Here is a 22,983-nt window from a genome sequence, read left to right on the forward strand (position 1 = left end):
GATGAAATGGACATTTCTCAGGTCCCCATGAGGAAACAGGCTTATAAATCATGCACAATGAGTTTTTTTGAGGAAGTAAAAGTGTGCACAATCTCCTGTGAGGGCTAGGTTTAGGTGTAGGGTAGGTGTAGGGCCATAGAAAATACGGTTTGTACAGTATAAAAACCATTACGCCTATGGAATGTCCCCATAAAACATGTAAACCAGTGTGTGTGTGTGTGTGTGTGTGTGTGTAAACTTTTGAACAGGGTCATTTTTATAAATTCAACTATTATTTTCTCTTGTGGACTATATGTAAAATATCTCATTCAGGTCAGTACTAAAAAAAATAACATGCATTTTGTATGATCCCTCTTAATTTGGTAAAATAATTACGATTTTGCAGATTCTACAAGGTGTATGTTAACTTTCGACCTCAACTGTAGCTATATTTGTGTTGCATAAGGTGAGAATCAAAAGGGTTCGAAACAGTGTAGGAGGAGCTAGAAGCGTGTTGTGCTCCTCTGCTTCAGTGGCTAATTCTCAATGACAGACGACATAGAGACATCGCAGCTTTACTGCTGCTGACCAAAGACGATTATAACCATGAACTCCAGTATAAGCAACACTCCGACGAACATTATGGAATATCAGGTAATAATAAGCGTATGCTATAGCATTTAAATGCCATTTTGCGGCCTTCCAATGACAAATGTTGAATCTGCCTGCCTTGTTATTTCGTGCGGTTGTGAGCTTTCATAACAAAGAGCTTCGTGTATTAGGTAAGGTAACCGAAAAGGTAAATAAAACGATAAATAACATTGATGATATTAAAAAAGTTCTAATGTATTGTACAATAATGACAGTGTCCGTAATAAAGCTGTTATGTGTTGCGGATAGCGACAGCAACATGGATTAAAGATAAAAGTTGTAACATTAAGGCGTGGATGAAGTGAAATAAAACTGATTTGGATGTCATTTTTTAAAATTGGATGGGAATATGATTGAGGATTGTAGTGTTGTTGTTTAAATCACATGTACCCGAAAACCGGCCATTTAAATTTTTCGTAAGCAGATTCGTCATCAGTTTGTCTCACAAGTCAGTGGTTGCATATGTTCCCCTCGCGCTCTCATAATGAATGATGTAGGAGGACAATAGTGAATTTGTTAAAACATATTTAAAAACGTTCAATAACAGTTGTGTTTCTCCTGCAGAATGGCCACAAGGATGTTGACACAAACAGTGTTGAAGACGAACCCATTCTCAGAGACAACCCAAAACGATTTGTCATTTTCCCTATTCAGTATCCCGACATCTGGAAAATGTACAAACAAGCTCAGGCTTCATTCTGGACAGTTGAAGAGGTGAATATTATTTTTATGAGCATACCTGCAACTCTGAATGCATTGTAATAACTGTTGTAAGTTACTTAACGTTACAAAACAATAACAACGTGCGACCGCCATCGAATAATTCACCTAAAATTATGTTATTTAAAGGCCCTTTTAAAGATAACTATAAATATAAATCGTAATAATTGTCCTCATTCTGTAAGAACAGCACAGTCACCTCCAGCTATAACGAAAACGAGGAATGATATCGTTGAAACTACTATTAGAGCATTTTTTTCAACTATTATTTTCTCTTGCGGACTAAATGTAAATGTCTGTGAAATATTTTATTCAGGTCAGTACTAAATAAAAAAAATAACATGCATTTTGTATGATCCCTCTTATTTGGTAAAATAATTAACATCAGATAACGATAACAAGGAATGATATTGTTGAAATTTAAAGCATTTTTTCCAACTGATAACGATAAAAATATTGACAGCCAATCAGAATCAACTAGACAAAGAGATTACTTGTGTATTTAAGGTAACAAATAAGGGACTATCACAAAAAAAAAACAACAGCTGTGGATCATTCAGGTAACAACACAGTATTAAGAGTCAAGTGTATGTAAACTTTTGAACAGGGTCGTTTTTTATAAATTCAACTATTATTTTCTCTTGCGGACTAAATGTATGTCTTTTATGTGAAATATTTTATTCAGGTCAGTACTAATTTAAAAAATAACATGCATTTTGTATGATCCCTCTTATTTGGTCAAATAATTAACATCGGATAACGAGGAATGATATTGTTGAAATTACTTTCAGAGCATTTTTTACAGCTGATAACGATAAAAATATTGGCAGACAATCGGAATCGACCAGACAAAGAGATTACTTGTGTATTTAAGGTGACAAACAAGTGACTATCACAAAAAAACAACTGTGGATCATTCAGGTAACAACACAATATGTAATCAAGCATATGCAAACTTTTGAACAGGGTCGTTTTTTTATAAATTCAACTATTATTTTCTCTTGCAGACTAAATGTAAATGTCTTTTATGTGAAATATTTTATTCAGGTCAGTACTAAATAAAAAAATAACATACATTTTGTATGATCCCTCTTATTTGGTAAAATAATTAACATCGGATAACGAGGAATGATATTGTTGAAATTACTTTCGGAGCGTTTTTTACAGCTGATAACGATAAAAATATTGACAGACAATCGGAATCGACCAGACAAAGAGATTACTTGTGTATTTAAGGGACAAACAAGGGACTATCACAAAAAACAACAACGGTGGTTTATTCAGGTAACAACACAGTATTAAGAATCAAGTGTATGTAAACTTTTTTTATAAATTCAACTATTATTTTCTCTTGCGGACTAAATGTAAATGTCTTATGTGAAATATTTTATTCAGGTCAGTACTAAATAATAAAATAACATGCAATTTGTATGATCCCTCTTATTTGGTAAAATAATTAAGAATTGTGAGATTTGCAATTCTTTCTTCAAACTTGCAATTCTAAGAACTTTTTCCCCTCAAAAATGGACTTTATAACGTGCATTTGCATGAAAATTTGCTATTCTGATTTTATTTGCTCTCAATTGTGAGTTTATCATGCAATTCGGGAAAAAAAATCAATTGCAGTTATGAGAAAAACGTCAGAATTGTGAGTTTATATCTCATAATTCTGAGAAGAAAAGTCAGAATTGCTAAAAAAAATCAGAATTACAAGATATAACCTCACATTTACAAGAAAAAAGTCACTATATTTCTCTCAATTGTGAGTTTACCATGCAATTATGAGAAAAAAGTCAGAATTGTGAGTTTATATCTTGCAATTAAGAGAAAAACGTCAAAATTGTGAGTTTATATCTCATAATTCTGAGAAGTAAAGTCAGAATTGCAAAAAAAACTGAATCGCAAGATATAAACTCATATTTGTGATAAAGTCAGAATTGCATGTTTTTGTCTCACAATTCTGACTATATTTCTATCAATTGTGAGTTTATAACACAATTCTGAGAAAAAAAATTGAATTGTATGTTTATACCTAATAACTCTGAAGAAAAAAGTCAGAATTGTGAGTTTGTAAAAAAAATCTGAATTGTGAGAAAAAATTCAGAATTGCAAGTTACAAACTCACAAAGAGACAGTTTTTATATCATGCAGTCATGACTTTATAACTAGTAATTGCGAGTTTATAGCTGAGAAAAAAAGTCAGAATTGTTAAATGTAGCAGTAACCTTTTTTTATTCAGTGGCAGAAATGGGCTTCCATATGACTTGCAGCAAATGCTTGTGCTTATGATAAACTGTTTATCTTCTATTGGTGAGGATGCTTATGTCTTATATAGCCTAGATAGTTATCGTTCTTGTCACAAACGGACCTTTACTTGCCCTCATTTTGTTCTGTCCAAGAAAGAAAGCCACATTTGAAATAACCTGAGGTTGAATTTTCATTTTTAACGAACTAGTCCTATAAGAACATTTCATTAAAATGAGTATTTGTGCTTATCATTGATGAATGTGAAACTGCTAAACATGTTAATGGTTTGTTTAGGTGGATTTATCAAAGGACTTGGTTCACTGGGACAGCCTGAAGTCTGAAGAGAAACACTTCATATCCCATGTACTTGCTTTCTTTGCAGCAAGTGATGGGATCGTCAACGAAAACTTGGCAAGTGCATCTCCTTACCTACATTAGGATTCTGGAAACCAATGTAAAATTTCCGACTGAATAGATCAGTGCAAGTTGTGTTTCCACTAAACAAACGTCATGTGTTTACTTGTCACAGGTGCAGCGGTTCAGTCAAGAGGTGCAGATCCCAGAGGCTCGCTCCTTCTATGGCTTTCAGATCCTCATAGAGAATGTGCACTCTGAAATGTACAGCATGCTCATCAACACCTATATAAGGGATCTGAAAGAGAGGTGAGAACAAAATCAAGTGTATTTTTCTAAGTTAGCAATGTCAGTTACAGCTCTTCAAGTACGTTTACACAGGTGACAGGTGCGAGTTACAGTTAAGCTGTTGATGCTAACATTTTCCTTATGTGGTTCTTGAGAAAACCTTGCAGGTTTCTTCTAACCAATAAAAATGTCTTATACAGATAAGAGACGAGGTTACTGATTGTTCTACTTGTGTTTTATCAGAACATCTTTTATGAAAATTGTAATATATATGGTATAACAATCATAAATATTGACTTTAAACACAACTTTATTTGTTACAGTTGAAGTCAAAAGTTTACATACACCTTGAAGAACCTGCAAAATGTTAATGATTTGACCAAAATAAGAGGGATCATACAAAATACGTTATTTTTTATTTAGTACTGACCTGAGTAAGATATTTCACAGAAAAGACGTTTACATATAGTCCACAAGAGAAAATATATATAGTTGAATTTATAAAAAATAACCCTGTTCAAAAGTTTACACACACTTGATTCTTAATACTGTGTTGTTACCTGAATGATCCACAGCTGTGTTTTTTTAATTAGTGATGTTTGTTTTTAATGACTCCCTTGTTTGTCCTGAACAGTTAAACTGCTCGCTGTACTTAAGAAAAATCCTTTAGGTCCCACAAATTCTTTGGTTTTTCAGCATTTTTGTGTATTTGAACCCTTTCCAACAACGACTGTATGATTGTGAGATCCACTGAGGGACTCATATGCAACTATTACACAAGGTTCAAAAGCTCACTGATGTTCCAGGAAAGGAAACACAATGCATTAAAGGAGAAGTTCACTTCCAGAACACAGATAATTACAAATAATTTACTCACCCCCTTGTCATCCAAGATGTTCGTGTCTTTCTTTCTTCAGTCGTAAAGAAATTATGTTTTTTTAAGGGGAAAAAAGGAATGTTCTTCATAATAGTGGACTTCTATGGTGCAAAATGCAGTTTAAATGCAGCTTCAAAGGGCTCTAAACGATCCCAGCTGAGGAAAAAGGGTCTTATCTAACAAAATGATCGGTTATTTTCTAAAAAAAAAATGATACAATTTATATACTTTTTAACCTCAAACGCTTGTCTTGTCTAGCTTGTCTAGCTATTCCGGTCCATGACAGTTAGGATATGTCGAAAAACTCCCATCTCATTTTTTCCTCCAACTGAAAATCGCCCTACATCGGTGTTTTACCTTTTTTTTTTTTTTTTTTTGTAAAGGAGAAAATTAACTGGGCGTTTTTCGACATACCCTAACTGTATTGACCCGGAAGGCACAGAGTTCACGCAGAGCTAGACAAGACGACCATTTGAGGTCGAAATTGTAATTTCTTTTAGAAAATAACCAGTTTTTTCGCTAGATAAGACTTCCTCAGCTAAGTTCATTAAGAGTTCATTAAACTCACAGGCATCATTGAAGTCCACAGTATGAAGAAAAATCCTGGCATGTTTGCCTCAAAAAACATGATTTAGAAGAAAGATATAAACATCTTGGATGACAAGGGGGTAAATTGTACATTTTTGTTCTGTAAGTGAACTTTTCCTTTAAGAACCAGCGGGTGAAATCTTTTTGAATTTGAAGATCAGAGTAAATTTAACTTATTTTTCTAGGAAACGCATAAGTATCTTTAGTAGCTTCTGAAAGGCAGTACTAAATGAAAAAAATATATTTGGGCAAAATAAGAAAAATGTACACATCTTTATTCTGTTCAAAAGTTTACACCTTGGCTCTTAATGCATCATGTTTCCTTCTGAAGCCTCAGTGAGCGTTTGAACCTCCTGTAATAGTTGCATATGCGTCCCTCAGTTGTCCTCAGTGTGAAAAGATGGATCTCAAAATCATACAGTCATTGTTGGAAAGGGTTCAAATACATAAAAATGCTGAAAAACCAAAGAATCTGTGGGAACTGAAGGATTTTTTTGATGAGCAGCGGGCAGTTTAACTGTTCAGGACAAACAAGGGACTCATGAACAACTATCACTAAACAAAAAAACACAGCTGTGGATCATTCAGGTAACAAAACAGTATTAAGAATCAAGTGTATGTACACTTTTGAACGAGGTCATCTTATTCAGGTCAGTACTAAATAAAAAATAACATGCATTTTGTATGATCCCTCTTATTTTCATAAAATAATTAACATTTTGCAACTTTCTGCAAGGTGTGTGTCAAATTTTGACTTTAACTGTAAATGTAAATGAACCTCTCTAAATCCAAATTTCTTTTTAAAGGGACTATTTGTTTAATGCCGTTCACACCATGCCTTGTGTAAGGCGGAAAGCAGACTGGGCCTTACAGTGGATCTCTGACACAAACTCAACTTTTGGTGTGTGGAAAAATACTTTTTTCCTAAAATAAGCATACATATTTGATTATTACACTTGATCAACAGCAGTGTTTCTATATTTATCTGTTTATTTTTAGGAGAGCGATTAGTGGCATTTGCAGCTGTGGAAGGCATCTTCTTCTCTGGATCATTTGCTGCCATCTACTGGTTGAAGAAAAGAGGCCTGATGCCTGGACTCACCTACTCCAATGAACTCATCAGCAGAGATGAGGTTAAAACTTAAAGATATTTACACCTTTAAGATATTTAAATCATGTTTTGATCAAAATTTGTTATGTGTGACCCTGGAAAACAAAACCAGTCCTAAGTAGCAGGGGTATATTTGTAGCAATAGCCAAAAATGCATTGTATGGGTCAAAATTATCGATTTTTATGTCAAGAATCATTAGGATATTAAGTAAAGATCATGTTCCATGAAGATATTTTGTAATTTGCCTACCGTTAATATATCAAAACTACATTTTTGATTAGTAATATGCATTGCTAAGAACTTAATTTGGACAACTTTAAAGGCGATTTTCTCAATATTTAGATTTTCATGCACCCTCAGATTACAAATTTTCAAATAATTGTATCTCAGCCAAATATTGTCCTAACGAAGCATACATCAACGGAAAGCTTATTTATTCACCTTTCAGATGATGTGTAAATCTCAATTACAAAAATTGACCCTAATGACCAGAGTCATGTATTCATGATCAAAAAAAATAATAATCTAATCAAAGCTGTTATTGATTATTAACTGTGCCTTCTGAAATTTCACAGGGTCTTCACTGTAATTTTGCATGTCTAATGTACAGCTACTTGGTGAAAAAACCTTCTGCTGACCGGGTGAAAGACATCATTACAAAAGCTGTGAGCATTGAACAGGTACGTACACTTTGCTGTACTCTAGTAATAGAGAATGCATTCTTTCAGACATGAATGGAACTGCATTTGCTTGTTTCTCTCTAGGAGTTTCTCACAGAGGCCTTACCTGTCAATTTGATCGGGATGAACTGCTCCCTCATGAAGCAATACATTGAGTTTGTGGCTGACCGGCTGCTAACAGATTTAGAATTGCCCAAAGTCAGTATTGTATCAGAATTGTATTATCATTTTTTTTAATAATCTTTATATTTTTATAACAGCGCTGTTTTCAAAATTCTGTCTCAAAAGGTTTACAAGTCAGAAAACCCCTTCGACTTCATGGAGTCTATTTCACTAGAGGGAAAAACTAATTTCTTTGAGAAGCGAGTGGCCGAATACCAGCGACTTGGGGTGATGTCAAACGTGATGGACTGTGAATTCACTCTTGATGCAGATTTCTAACGATGAACTAAAAAATATATTATTTATTTTTAAAACGGTTTTATTCGGTTCTACAGATAAAAAATGGCAACGAGTTGACTTTTTCCTTTTGTTTTTAAGTCTAAGCTGAAACATACATTTTACAATAAACTGTAGACTTTTTAGGTTTTGTTTTATTTTGGTTTCTTTTTTCTTATTCAACAGTTGCAAAAGGTCTAGAATTTAAAAGATGTTTTAGATGTTTTTAAAACTTTACTTAATTAAGTATTAAGTATTATTTTGGGGGATTTGTTCTACACTGAAGTGCAATTTCAAATGACTGCTTGTACTTTTACTTGATTACATTTCTGAAGGGAAAAACTACTATTTACTCCTTACAATTTTATTTCAAGTACGTTACATTTTTGCATTTTATGTTCTTCCGTCTTACACACATCGATCAGGTACGGTTCGGCTTCATTTTAAACTAATCTTCAGGGAAAAGTCTGCCTTAATTTTTTTTATTAATTATTTTTTTTCCGTTTTGATACAGCTGTTAGCTGTCTGTGAATGCAAATAAAATCAGTGATGAGAAATAAAATACAATTAATATTTTGGTGGCCATGATTGCTTTGTATTTACTAAATGTTACAAGTCTCCAAACAATTAACATTGTATGTTAAATCAAATTTACTTGACTACTTGATGTTCTTACCAGGGAGCGGAAAAGTGTTATTATAATTATAGTAAGTAAAAACAGGTGTCAAATAATTACATAATTACCCTGTTAAAGTAATTTTTCATAATATTTAAGAAAATAAAGATATTTAGTGCATGTAATGGTAATACTGTAATGGGACAACTTCAAAAAGGATGGCATATCTTATGTTGTGTTGTAATGTTGATGTTGTGTCTATTGCGTTTTTTTTTTCTTCTCCCCTTTACCAAACCTTTGTATGTCTGTCTGACAAAACATTTTATGCAATTTTTGATGATTCAGTATGATGAAAATAAAAATCTTCTCTTTTTTTTGCTAGGTTACTTCTCTTTTTAAGTACTTCAGTGCAATTTAAAGTTGCACGTTTTTGCTTTTTAAAGCAATTTTTACACTGTATCTGTATTTTCACTAAAGTAAAATTGTTTGTGCTTTTTACATTCCTGCAATTAGCCTATAGGCTACAATTAGTTTGGGTGCAAATGGAAACCCTGCAGACTTAACATACAGGGAAGAAAAAGCATATAGGCCTATCATATACAGTGCCGTGTGAAAGTATTCATACCCCTTTATTCTTTTTATGTTAATCTGCTTTAAATTACATTTTTCCCCAGATCAATCTACAAACCACACACCATAACGGCAAAGGAAAAAACAGGGTTTTAACATCTTTTCAAATTTATTAAAAAAATGTAAATGAAGGTATTCATACCCCCTGTCTGGGGCAGTTGAAATTTAGCATTCATATTGCTGGTAGGTGTCTCTACACTTAGAGGGAATTTAACCTGTGGCAAATTCGGTTGAGGGGGTATGATTTGGAAAGGGAGCACGTCTTAATAAAAGGTCTAACAGCTGAAAATGCATGTCGGAGCAAAACCAAACCCTGAGGTAAAAAAAAACTGCCCGTGGAGCTCAGAAACAGGACTCCATCAAGCCACACATCTGAGGAAAAGTAAAAAAAAAAAAAAAAAAAACACTTCTGCATTGAAGGTTCTCAGAAGCAGGTAGTCTCCGTTACCCTTAATGGAAGAAGTTTGAAACAACTAGGACTCTTCCTAGAGTTGGCCTCCTGAGCAATTCATGGAGAAGGACCTTAGCTAGAGTGGTGACCAAGATCCTGATGGTCCCTCTAGTTGAGCTCCATTATCATATATGCAGATTGGAGAAACTTACAGAAGGAAAAATATCACTGCAACACTCCACTAATATGGGCTTTATGGTGATGTGGCGAGACTCAATCCTCTCTTCAGTAAAGACACATGAAAACCCAATTGGAATTTGCAAAGTATCTAAAGGCCCCTTAGACTGTGAAAAACAAGATTCTCTGGTCTGATGAACCTCAACTCCGTGTATCATGTATTGAGGAAACTAATACACTGCACATCACCTGCAGAGCGTCATCCTAAAAGTAAAGTGTGGTGGTACCGTAGCAGCCTCATGCTGTGGGGCTGTTTTTCAGCAGCAAAGAGTGAGGTACTCGTCAGAGTAAAAGAAAAGCTCAATGAACCAAAATATTGAGATAGCCTTAATGAAAACCCAGTCCAGAGCATTCAGAACTTCAGACTGGGCAGATGGTTCACCTTCCAACAGGGCAATGACCCTAAGCACACAGAAAGAGTGGCTTTATATACAACTCTGTAAATGTCCTCAAACACAGCCTGTGCTTGAACCCAATCAAACATTTCTAGAGAAACCTGAAAGTATTTGCTAGACCTCTTCCAAGCTGACAGAGCTTGAGAGGTGAAGAGGTAAGGGGAAGAATGGCAGATAATTGCCAAATGTTGATGAGCAAATCTTCTTGCATCATACCCAAAAAGACTTGAGGCTGTAAAGGTGCTTCAGCAAAGTACTGAGTATGAAGGGTATGAATACTTATGCGATGTACTTATTTCAGTGTTTTAGTTTGAATACAATTATGAAGTTGTGACAATTGTGTTTTTGCTTTGTCATCATGGTGCATGGAGTGTAGATTGATGTGGGGAAAAAAGTAATTTAAAACAGTTTAACATAAGACAATAACATAAAACATGAATACTTTTGCAAGGCATCGTATGTCTGAAACAGTCTATATTCTAAAATATATATCTAAACTTTTAAAGAGATTGGTAAAATTGGGAAGTAAGAAGAAATACAAAGCAAGGAGTGAAAATATGAAGAATAAATATGTAAAGAATTGATCAAACTTATTATTAACCCTAGGTAAAACAAGGAGATTGAATTTCTGTGTTGATTGTAGCAAAGTTTTATATACAGAAAAGAAGTTTCTCCCTGTTTTACGGCATTTAAAAATTATTTCGAATTTTATTTTAATCCATAAGCATTTAAAAATAAAACAAATAATAATAATAAAAAAAACGGTTATTCTGTAGTTAAGGCTATTTAGACTTCAATCAGGGTTTATTTGCTTAGTTATTTTATTTTAAAATACAGATTACTGAACCATTTTTGATGGGTTAAAACAGAAATAACATCAAAATCTGGTAATACGCTGATTTTTTTATGCTCACAAAAAAAGGGCAAACACAAGAAAAAAATAACAACAAAAAAACAAAAAATCTGATTGAAAAAAAAACCTAAAAAGAAAAAATAATAATGAATGAATTCATTAAATATAAAGCAAACTAAACGATATAATCAGAAAAAACTGTTTGAAGAATCTGTAAAATTTTTATTACTATTTAAAAAAAAATCGAAGTCAGTCTTTCTCAGTCAAAAAAGTGAGATAGTAGGAAGTAAGCCCGGAAACTTTATTTATCATAAAAAATATATTTTTTTTATTAAAATTGTAGGATATATTCCTTGTTTTCTCCTTTTGATGTGAACAAATGCTGCGCCCTCCCTAGACACCCAAACGTGTTGTCTAGGTAGTAAGATCGATATGTTTTGAGACACAGCCATCATGTAAGAAGCCAAGAAATATCAAAGCCACTCCCTCCTGCCATTCACTCTCTCCTGCTGCCAGCAGCAGCTCACTCTCCGTCTCTGAGTGCGGTTCGTGTCCGCCTGCTTAAAATGGACCAGGACTGGCGAGTTTTGGCCACACAGCGAGCCGAATACGTGTCCGACCGTATCCGAGGGCTGCTGTCCTCGGGCCTGGACTTCCTCCGGGCCGAGCTTGGGGTTGATCTGGGGATAAAGCCGGAGCAGTACCCGTCGTGGGTGATCCTCAGCGCGGCTCTGATCGGGCTGACTGTGCTGGTGCTGCTCGCGGCCTGTGGACGGAGGAAGCGCCGAGCGGCGCCCGTTCATGTTACTGTGAGTTCCAGCACCGCCGTTGCCCAGACCTCTGCTAAGGCCGCCTTGCCACCGAAGACTGTGAAGACCGAGCCCAGCGAACCGAAAAAGAAGAACAAAAAGAAAGCAGCCGACAAAGTAAGCGGCCTGTGATTGTCATCTAGTGCTAAAGGCTGTGATTTAAAACTAAGACAGCTGCTTAGTTTTGGACACTTTTTTTGTTTTGTGATAAAAAGAAATGAGGTCTAGGTAGGCAGCCTACTAACGTTAGGTTTTAAGATACATTGTGTTTCTGAAAAATAATATTCAGCTAACTTGAGTTTGATAGAGATTTAGCTGCTAACGTGCTAACCTGTCAAAATCGCTAAAAGGCGCTTTTTCAGATAGAAAGCCTTTTCATATGAACTCGATTTGTTTCTATATTGCTTATCGTCACATTTATGATTAAATGAACAAATCTGACATTGTTGTTTGATTTCATATATAGTAATAAGACAGACACGAAAGCTATAGAAAAGCCACGTAGCACATTATAGCAGACCGCTTAACGTTAGCTCTCATAAGTTTCGTTTTGTCTAAACGCTTTTGTCAGTCTACACACTATAAAGTGACAGATTTCATCGCTTAAGGGGAGTTTTCATGCACTGTCAGTTGATAGAGGAAGGAAATTGAAGAATTTTTGGTGTGTAACGTTAACTGTCATTTGCCCGCAGCAGAAGGCCCAGGCGAATGGACAAACAGTGGCTGAACCTCAGGAGGAAATCAAAGTCACCGTGGAGAAAAAGAAAGCTCCTCCTGCTCCAGCACCAGCACCTGCGTCTACACCAGCGCCAGCACCAGCACAGTCGCCTGTGGATACAAAGGTTAGTCCACCTAGTACCTAGTGCTGGTTTCGTTGAGGAAGTGCATTTGTTTATGTGTTTGTAGTAACAATACTTGTAGTAACCAAGGCGTCTTTGGCAGCTTTTCTGCAGAGCAGTTTGGAGATTTTGGATTTTTTTGGATTTGCTAACAACATCCAGACATAATTTTTATTATTTTATTTTTTTTTACTAGTGGGTGCAGAACACTATAGTTCCTTAATGTAAGTGAGGATAGCAAAATAAAGTAACCTGTGACATATTATACCCAAAAAGTCTTCATACAGTGGACTAGTACTAAAATGTGGGACTAAGAATTTGATTTGATACTTTGACCTGACCATGTTTTGTTACATATTTTTCTATCAAAGTTATCTGACATTATCAAGATGACACAGTTTGACTCTTGAGTATTATTACCATTTTCTAAACTATAGCAAATAAACTGATAATGTGTGAAATGTTAAAGGTGTCTGAATAAATTTTGGTGTGACTGCGTATGCAATTTAACTGGAAAACTTGTAACTTTCAGTTGAATATGTGTCATAATATCAAACGCTCAAGTTAGAAGCAAAATGGGAGTAGCATAAACAAAGCAAAAGAGTCATGCAAAAAAAAAACAGAATAACTACATTTGAATTTAGACTGATGACAAATTAGGGCTGTAACAATTAATTGCGATTAATCACATGCAAAATAATTTTTTGTTTATATATGTATTTGTACTGTGTATACTTGTGTGTATATATAAATGCACGTATATATTTAAGAAAAAATGAATCTTATATTAAATATATAATATAAATTATATGAATATAAATGATATACATGGAAATATTTTCAAAATATACTGTATGTACATAATAAATATAAACTCTACACACACATATTATGTAAAAAACTTATTTTGGATGTGATCAATCGTGATTAATTGTTTGACAGCACTATGAAAAATATTAATGTCTATCATTTATACATGATATCACAACTTTATTGAGTGATTATAGCACTTTTCACATCGAGAACAAAAACAAATATAAAGATAACTGTAACAAAAACTATATTAATCCACAGATTATAAGGTCATGCTGGAGTAAAACATTTGCTTAAAGGCTTAATTTGGCTGTTTGATTCATCATTTATCAGTCGGAAAGAAAATCATTCTAAAAGAATTTAATACATAAATATGTGACCCTAGACCACAAAGCCAATCATAAGGGCCGCTTATGAGACTGAATTGTATAAATTGAAATTTACACAGATGTATAACCTTAAACTATCCTATACAACTATTTGAAAATCTGAGGGTGCAAAAAAATCTAAATATTGAGGAAATCGCCTTTAAAGTTGTCCAAATGAAGTTCTTAGCCATGCATATTACTAATCAAAAAAGTTTTGACACATTTATGGTAGTAAAATTTACAAAATATCTTAATGAAACATATTCTTACCTAATATCTTAATGTTTTTTGGCATAAAAGAAAATTTGATAATTTTGACCTATTCAATGTATTTTTGGCTATTGCTACAAATATACCCAAGCTACTTAAGACTGGTTTTGTGGTTCAGGGTCACAAATTAGTGTTAAAACTCAATCTAACTTAATGATAAAAATTACAAAAACAAATGAAATGCAATATTTGTTTACCTACATGCCATGTGACCGTCAGAGAACCATGAACATGCAAATTTATTGTTAAACTATTTAAAATTATTTTGGGGTTCTCATGTACTTGTGAATATTTTGCAAGTGAAACTAGTCAAATGAGTTTGGCAGAAAAAGCTTTTGAATCTCTGTGCTATAGTCCTGCTTTCCACTCACCTTATTTTTCAATGCGGAAGTAAGCTGTTTTCTGGTAACGTAGAGTTACGTTAAACGTTAAAACAGTTTGCACTACAAACCATTGTGTTCATAATTAAGATAATACATTGAAATAATATGGTAGGACTGCAATCTCCAAACTCCAGTTTGCAATATCAACCAGCAAAACGAGCTGTTTTGTACAGCTAAAAACAGCTGGAAGCAGATGACGCCAAAAGCCAGACACATTAAATTTACAAATTACCGCACCCGATCTTACGGGAAAAATAAGGTGTGTGTGTGTGTGTGTGTGTGTATATATATATATATATATATATATATATATATATATATATATATATATAGATATAGATATAGATATAGATTATAAGTATGTTATTATATTATCTATATTAAATGTCAATGTCTACACAGTATTTCAAATCTACCAGTGTATATCTGGAATCTACGTAGATGCAATGTGACTTCGCCTGGTTATTCATGTGCTCAGAATTTGTAATTATGATGTTTCTGACTCCTTGTAGGGCACAATAAAACTACTTGTATAGACAGGTTTGGAAAGCACATTTGACTCTTTTGCGCAGTAGTGCTATGAAGGTTAGTATCAGCCTTGGTTCAGTCTGTAAACAGTGATTGAGAGAGGTCGGGTGTCAGTATCGGCCTGTAATTTGATAATGCAGATACAGCAAATGTAGGGTACATCCAGAGGGGAAACTATGCACTTTGTCCCAAGGCCTCTAACTTCAGGCGTAGTTTTTACTAGGCCGTATACGTATTTTTAAAAATTGTCACTTTGTGTCTGTAGTAAGTGTGAGAGTAAGAAAAAGACTTTGTTTCTGACTTGTCAGTAAGTTCTAAATGAGTGTTTTTGGCTCTTACGTAGAACAAGAAGAACAAGAAGAAACCAAAACCTGAGGTGAAGCCAGCCCAAGATGTTTCCTCCACCACCGATGGCAAGGAACCTGATGAAGGTATGAAACTAGGTTATTAAACTGTAGTAGCAAATGTATGAAGGCTGTTTGTTAGTGAGTAGTTAAAGTGGTTGAATTGCGAAACACCAGAAATTCAAATGAGCTGCTTGTACGAGATGCACTCTCAGTATGACTGTGTTAACAGGTGCTTGGGAAACCAAGGTCAGTAATCGAGAAAAGCGTCAGCAGCGCAAAAAAGAGAAGGGCCCTGGTGACAGCTCGGGCAGCCCTGAGATTGGCGATCGTACCAGTCAGAAGGTAGAGCAACCTGTGGTTACAGCCCCGGCTGTCACCAAAAAGAACAAAGGTATGCATTTTCTATAGTAAGTGATTTTTTTTCCGAGCTCATGGCAAACAAGCAAATAATTTATTTTAAGACACATGCTAGTTGTGGTCCTTAGAGGACTTTTCTTTTGATTTGTTGTAGAGTCATCACGTGCCAAGGCCCCGAAGGGTGACGCCATTATAGCCCCAGGTAAAATGACACTTTTCATGTATTAAATACAGTTGAGGTCAAAAGTTTACGCCCCCTTTCAGAGTCTGCAAAATGTTACTTATTTTACCAAAATAAGAGGGATCATACAAAATGCATTTTGTTTAGGGATGCACCGATACATATCGGCCGATCACTTGCGCGTTTTGTCAGTAAAGCCGGTTCTGTAATCAGCGGTAAATGCCATCAGGTGCGTGATTTCACGTTGAGCCGTATATACTACTCACAGCCGTTGTTCACTGACGAGCTGCGCACATTCACACTGATAATGAACATTGATTTGCGCAGCTCGTCGGTAAACAACGGCTGTGTGTAGTATATACGGCTCAACGTGAAATCACGCACCTGATGGCATTTACCGCTGATTACAGAACCGGCTTTACTGACAAAACGCGCAAGCATTATCGGCCGATTCGTATCGGTGCATCCCTAATTTTGTTGTTTATTTAGTACTGAACTGAATAAGATATATAGTCCACAAGAGAAAATAATAGTTGAATAAAAATGACCCTGTTCAAAAGTTTACATACACTTGATTCTTAATACTGTGTTGTTACCTAAATGATCCACAACTGTGTTTTTTGTTTAGTGATAGGTGTTCAACTGAAAGACTCATATGCAACTATTATAGAAGGTTCAAATGCTCATTGATGCTCCAAAAAATGAAGTTGTGTACATTTTTCTTATTTTGCCTAAATATAATATATATTTTTTTTCATTTAGTACTGCCCTTCAGAGGCAGCAGAAGATAATTGCATGTTTCCCAGAAGACACAAGAAGTAAAATTTTCCCCTGATCTTCAAATTCAAAAAGTTTTCACCCCTCAGCTCTTAATGCTTTGTGTTTCCTTCTGGAGTATCAGTGAGCGTTTGAACCTTCTGTAACAGTTGCATATGAGTCCCTGAGTTGTCCTTGGTGTGAAAAGATGGATCTTAAAATCATACAGTCATTGTTGGAAAGGGTTCAAATACACAAAAATGCTGGAAAACCAAATAAATTGTTTGACCTAAAGGATTTTTCTGAAGAACAGCAGGCCGTTTAACTGTTCAGGACAAATAAGGGACTCATGAACAACTACATGTAATAATATTTCACAGTATTAATGTTTTTACTATGTTTTTGATCAAATCAATGAATCACTTGTGACTTCTTTCAAAAGTATCTTTCCATCCCTAAACTTTGGAACGATAATGAATGATGTGACTAAACATACCTTACAAATCTCACCCTTTTCTTTTAGCAATGTCAAACTGGAATGATGTGAACTCTGTTAATGGTGGAGGATGGACAGAGGTGCCTGTGAAGTCAAGCCAAACAAATGCTTTAAACAACGAGAAGTTGTCTACTGGGAGAAAGACTCCTGGGCACAAGAACCGTGAGAACTCCACCTGGAAACAAGAGGGAGAGGGTAAAAGATCAGAGCTGTTTATGACCCTGCTTTGATTTGTTTATAACAATGGTTGCTTTTAAGGGTTTTTAGCTTCACAATAAGCTTTCAGATTATTGTGACACATACAGTTCCTTGTGAAAGTATTCATGTTTACATGTTGTCTTCTGTTTTGACAGGGACATGGACTGGTTTGGAAAGTAAAATTAAGGCTGAACCGAAGGCAGTGAACTTGACGATGCTTGGGCTAAACCCATCAGGTACTTATTTGTAATTTTCGTTAAGCTTCCGTTCTTGTGAGAGGTAATTTTGTCCTTGTATGCTTATAAGAACTACAAACATAAATTATCTTTTCCCATGCATTTTCTCAGGTGGAGAGACTGGGACTAAAACTAAGATTGAAATCGGGCAGTGGGACAATGGACCCACTTTTGACAGTGAATGGTCCAACTTCAGTAAGATCAAAACTTTGTTTTCATTTGATGGGCATTTCAATCTAAAACACACATAATCCTTCAAAAGTTTGTGATGGGTAAGATTTTTTTTTTTAAATAGCATACTAACATTTCCAGTGTCTCCATATGATTTCAGATGGTCTTGCCACCGCGGACACAAGCTCAGACTGGAATGCTCCAGCTGAGCTATGGGGAAATTATGAAGCTCCCAAAGTTGATGCCCCTGCTTTGAAAGAGATGCCAGTTTCCAAGCCACTTGTGGTATGAAAAAGCACATTCACTTCTTTTGTATCTCGTGTCAACAAAACTATTAGTAGATTTAACAAAGTACTTGTTCTGCTTGTAGGAATCAAATGAGGACAATGACAAGGCAGATCCTGCTGGAGGTGGAAAATCCAAAAGGCGAAAGAAAAAGAAGAGACCAGAGGAAGATGGCTCCGCTGCTGAGGTAAACATCGTGTTTTAATAAACAGAGTATTGACATAATAAATAAATACTTAAATGTCAACCCTATTTGAATTCTGCATGACTGACCAAGTTGTATGTTCCTCTTCCAGGTGACTCAAGTAGGTTCTGCTCCTGCAGAGAAGAGTGCGCCTGTCAAGCCTCATCCACCTTATGTTCCAAAAGATGAGGGATCCAAGCAAAACATCCCTCCACAGTCTTCGCAAAGTGAGTCAGCCCTCTACAGTGCGAGTAAATGATTCGCATATGTGACTAAATTTCCATGCTAGGCTAAAAATGGTTAGGTTTCACTCGCCGGTGTTTGCGTTAGAGGCTAACTATAAGTTTAACACCGATATTTCACTTGTCTTTAAACACTGCATGTTTGAGAGTTTTGCTCTGTGTATTTAAAGTGTACTTTTTTAATTCATCTTAGTGGAGGCACAGTATCAGACGCACTGTAAACTTTAGTGTGAAGGTGCCAGACTTGCCGTCACTTAGCTGAGAGCGCTTAGTGTTTCTCTCGCATGCAAAAATCCACAGCTGTTTTTTGTTTAGTGATAGTTGTTTATGAGTCCCTAGTTTGTCCTGAACAGTTAAACAGCCTCCACAAATCCTTTGGGTTTCCAGCATTTTTGTGTATTTGAACTCTTTACAACAATGACTGTATGATTTTGAAATCAATCTTTTCACACTGAGGACAACTGAGGGACTCATATGCAATTTTTCACAGAAAGTTCAAACACTCACTGATGCTCCAGAAGGAAAAACCATGCATTAAGAGCCGGGGGGTGAAAACTTTTTGAATTTGAAGATCAGGGTAAATTTAACTAATTTAGTCTTCTGGGAAGGGAAACATGTGACTGTCCTCTGTAGCCTCTAAAGGGCAGTACTAAATGGAAAAGAATATGATATTTAGGCACATCTCCATTCTGTTCAAAGGTTTTCACTCCCTGCACCCATTTTCACTTAATGCATCCTTTTACCTTCTAAAGCATCAGTGAGTGTTTGAACATTAAGTTGCATATGAGTCCCTCAGTTGTCCTTGGTGTGAAAAGATGGATCTCACTATCATAAAGTTTGTTGGAAAGGGTTCAAATACACAAAAATGCTGGAAAACCAAAGAATTTTTGAACAACTATCACTAAAAACACAGCTGTGGATCATTCAGGTAACGCAGTTTTAAGAATCAAGGGCATGTAAAATTTTGAACAAGGTCATTTTTATAAATTCAACTAATATTTTCTCTTGTGGACTATATGTAAACATCTTTCATGTGAAATATCTTATTCAGGTCAGTACTAAATAAAAAAATAACATGCATTTTGTATAATCCCAATATTACAAAACGGTAATATTGTGAATTAAAAAATGATGGTTTTTATTTTAATATACTTTAAAATATTTTTTTCCATGTGATCCAAAGCTGAATTTTCAGCATCATTACTCCAGTCTTTAGTATCACGTGATCCTTCAAAAATCATTTTAATATGCTGATTTATTACTTTTATTATCAATGTTGGAAACAGTTAATCCAAATATTATTTTGAAACCTGTGATACTTTTTTTCAGGATTCTTTGATGAATAAAAAGTTAAAAAGAACAGCATTTATTCAAAATGGAAATCTTTTGTAACAATATAAATCTTTGCTATCACTTTTGATCAATTTAATACATTTTTGCTGAATAAAAGTATTAATTTCTTTTAAAAAAGAAAGAATAAAGATTTATGGACCCCAAACTTTTGAATGGTACTGTATATTGTTACAAATGATTTCTATATTAAATGTTTTTATTCATCAAATAATCCTCAATTTCTCAAGGATCATGTGACACTGAAGACTGGAGTAATAATGCTGAAAATTCAGCTTTGATCACAGGAATAAATTACATTTTAATGTACAATTTAAACTTTATTTTAAATCATAATAATATTTCACACAATTGCACTGTTTTGTGTTTTTGATCAAATAAATGCAGCCTTGACGAACTAAAAAACATTAAAAATCTTACTGATTCCAAACTTTTGAATGGCAGTGTATGTGACTTAGTGCATTTCACCATAAACAGGAGGTCCAAAAATCTGACTAAAAATCCAGAAAATATTTCTAGCATAAATTGAATGAAATTTTACATTTCAGAACATCTCTGTTTTTTCTTTTTTTTCCCCCAAAATCCTGAAACATAATTTCCAGATTCAAATGCCATTTTAAATCCTAGATTTTCAAAGTTGACTTTGGGAACCTGGCTGTATATAATAATCCTTTATTTTTGCTCCCGCAGAGAAATCTGATCAGAATTGGGAACCGCCGAAGCAAGTTCAGAAGAAAAAGGCCAGGAGAGAAACATGAACCGTGAATAACATCCAGGATAGCTTATGCAAATAAATTGTTTATGCAATAATTTCACAGTACAGAATTTTATACTGAAATAATTTTACTGTGCTTTTAAAAAAAAAATCAAAAATAGAAACGAAACTGAGTTGGAACTCAGCCAAAAAAAAACAACAACAAAAAAAAGACAAGTATAGAGTAAAGGGTGAGCAGTCCATGGGCTGCAACACTACTTTTGTGCACTATTACGCCACACTGAGGTTTGTTAAGGAATACTTATCATCCTTGATATCAGACATGCTTTCAGTGGAGCAAAACATTCATGATCGTTATTTTCCAACGGCTACTAAACTGATTTTTGACGTTGGAGTGTTGAATCTCATTTGGGAAATTTTAAGGATCTACTTTCTCTCCATCTATTACTGTTCCTGTGGCACTTTAGCACCGCTGAATTGCACTTTGCAGTCCTGCGGTTGCTGAAGTGTTGCATGTAGAAGCCACAGAGAGGCGCTGCGAGCCGGCGTCTCATCCAGCAGTACTTCTGTGACATTAGCTTGAGCAGTAAGTGGTGAATTACTGTAATCCTATTGATTGCTGTGGTTGAAAACCAGAGAACGGTTATATTACAGAGAATTTTTTTAATGCTAAACCTATTTTCTTAGAGCTTTTCTTCCGTCCTGATTCTATAAATATATATATTTTACCCATATAATTGGGTATGTGGATCTTGGAGATGCTTAGAGCTACGACTCTTCCCTTTTTAATCAACTACTAGTTGACTCTAATGCTTTATTTCCTGCAAACTAAAGTAGAAAAAGCCACGCCATATGTATAGAACTATAAGGGCTTTTTTTCTATGGTAAATCTCTTTGTAATTGCACTGTGCTGAAGGTTGTAAAATACCATGTGTATTTACTTTTTTGTTTTTTTGTTTTCCTTGCACAATGTGAACATTTAATTTTTGTTCATGTTTTGACTGAGTAATTTAGTAGTTTAAATGTGATTTTGATTGAGAATGTTAATGATGATTAGCGCAGCTTTAATTCCATGACACTAAAGCAGTATCAGTATCAGGAATCTGTTGCCTTAATCTATACTTAGTAGTGTATGCTTTGTTCTCTTCCTCATTTTGAAGTCTTTTTAACAGGTTTGGCGTTTTTATTTCATTTCAGATTTGATTGATGTCAGTGTTGCACTTGCATGAACTTAACCATTTATAGTGATGAACATCATCCTGATTCTCTGTCCACTCGTGCGAGTACCACTCACTGTAAATAGGCTTTAATAAATGATGGATGATGATGATGATGCTGATGATGATGAATGGATGTGGGGTTTGGGAGGGGGGATTTTAAATGCATATTCATATTTGGGTTGACTTAGTGGTGTTTTGCCCATGGTCGTTTTGTAAATTTCAGTAGATCATGTGTTTTCTGAGGCACTCTGGGCTAGCATCAGATGCCTGCCTTAGTTTATCATTCTAGAGGTTACTTAAACAATGTATTTCTACCGGTTTATGGATTGAAGAATGATCATGTTTACTTAAGTCAATGCAATATTTCTATGTTGATTTGTTAAATAAAAGAAGATCGCTATTTGAGCTTAGAGCTGTTGATTTGTTAAATGAACAAAAATGCTGTTTGGGCGCAGTGCTTTTTTTTTTTTTTTGTAGATTTTTATATGAATATGGCAACTAAGTATTAAACCATTCCAAAGTCAGAAACTAACTTTTCCATTAAAGGCAATATTTGCAGGGATTTTGTTAAGAATCATCTTATTATAATCACCATATGTTGTCTTTAATGTCAAATACTTCAGTTATTTTAATCAATATTTTAAACTGTTGTCAATAACAGTTGACTGATTAAAAAAAAAAAAAACGATGCATTAGGAGCTGGGGATGAAAACATTTTTAATTTGAAGATCAGGGTAAAATTGACTTATTTTGTATTCTGGGAAACATGTAAGTATCTTCTGTATAGCTTCTAAAGGGCAGTGCTAAATAATAACAAAAAGAGAATTGTACACATCTTCATTCTGTTCAAAAGTTTTCACCCCCTGCATTGTGTTCCCTCTGAAGCATCAGTGAGCGTTTGAACCTGCTATAGTTGCATATGAGTCCCCCAGTTGTTCTCAGTGTGAGAAGATGGATCTCAAAATCATAGTCATTGTTGGAAAAGGTTCAAATACACAAAAATGCTGTAAAACCAAAGAAATTTTGTGGGACTATTTTGTGGGATTTTTCTAAAATTGTATTTGTTTGAATTTTATAAATTCAACTTATTTTCTCTTGTGGACTATATGTAAACGTATTTTTACATATAATATAAAATATGTTATTCAGGTTAAAGGCAATGTTTGCGGGGAATTTTTT

General features: G+C 34.8%; 2 protein-coding genes across 3 annotated transcripts; both read left to right on the top strand.

Annotated features, from left to right (window-relative positions):
* Positions 1–557: 557 nt before the first annotated feature.
* rrm2b (ribonucleotide reductase M2 b) lies at positions 558–8,080 on the top strand. Its single transcript, XM_073822050.1, has 9 exons — positions 558–633; positions 1,195–1,344; positions 3,892–4,008; positions 4,127–4,260; positions 6,511–6,605; positions 6,704–6,837; positions 7,392–7,496; positions 7,581–7,694; positions 7,785–8,080. Exons 1-9 carry the CDS (start codon positions 586–588, stop codon positions 7,935–7,937), a joined length of 1,050 nt encoding a protein of 349 aa, XP_073678151.1. The 5' UTR covers positions 558–585; the 3' UTR covers positions 7,938–8,080.
* A 3,473-nt stretch (positions 8,081–11,553) lies between these two features.
* Positions 11,554–22,209, top strand: mtdha (metadherin a). Of its 2 annotated transcripts, none has more exons than XM_073821776.1 (12): positions 11,554–11,982; positions 12,561–12,707; positions 15,410–15,497; positions 15,643–15,804; positions 15,925–15,972; positions 17,231–17,398; positions 17,557–17,637; positions 17,749–17,832; positions 17,969–18,093; positions 18,179–18,280; positions 18,390–18,504; positions 20,560–22,209. In XM_073821776.1, the coding sequence occupies exons 1-12, from the start codon at positions 11,623–11,625 to the stop codon at positions 20,625–20,627; spliced, it is 1,548 nt and encodes a 515-aa protein (XP_073677877.1). In that variant the 5' UTR covers positions 11,554–11,622; the 3' UTR covers positions 20,628–22,209. The 2 variants fall into 2 exon arrangements, with proteins under 2 accessions (XP_073677877.1, XP_073677876.1); XM_073821775.1 differs by having other exon boundaries at positions 11,555–11,982; positions 12,558–12,707.
* Positions 22,210–22,983: the final 774 nt, after the last annotated feature.

This window comes from Garra rufa, chromosome 17 (genome assembly GCF_049309525.1).
Source record: "Garra rufa chromosome 17, GarRuf1.0, whole genome shotgun sequence".
Classification (NCBI taxonomy): domain Eukaryota; kingdom Metazoa; phylum Chordata; class Actinopteri; order Cypriniformes; family Cyprinidae; genus Garra; species Garra rufa.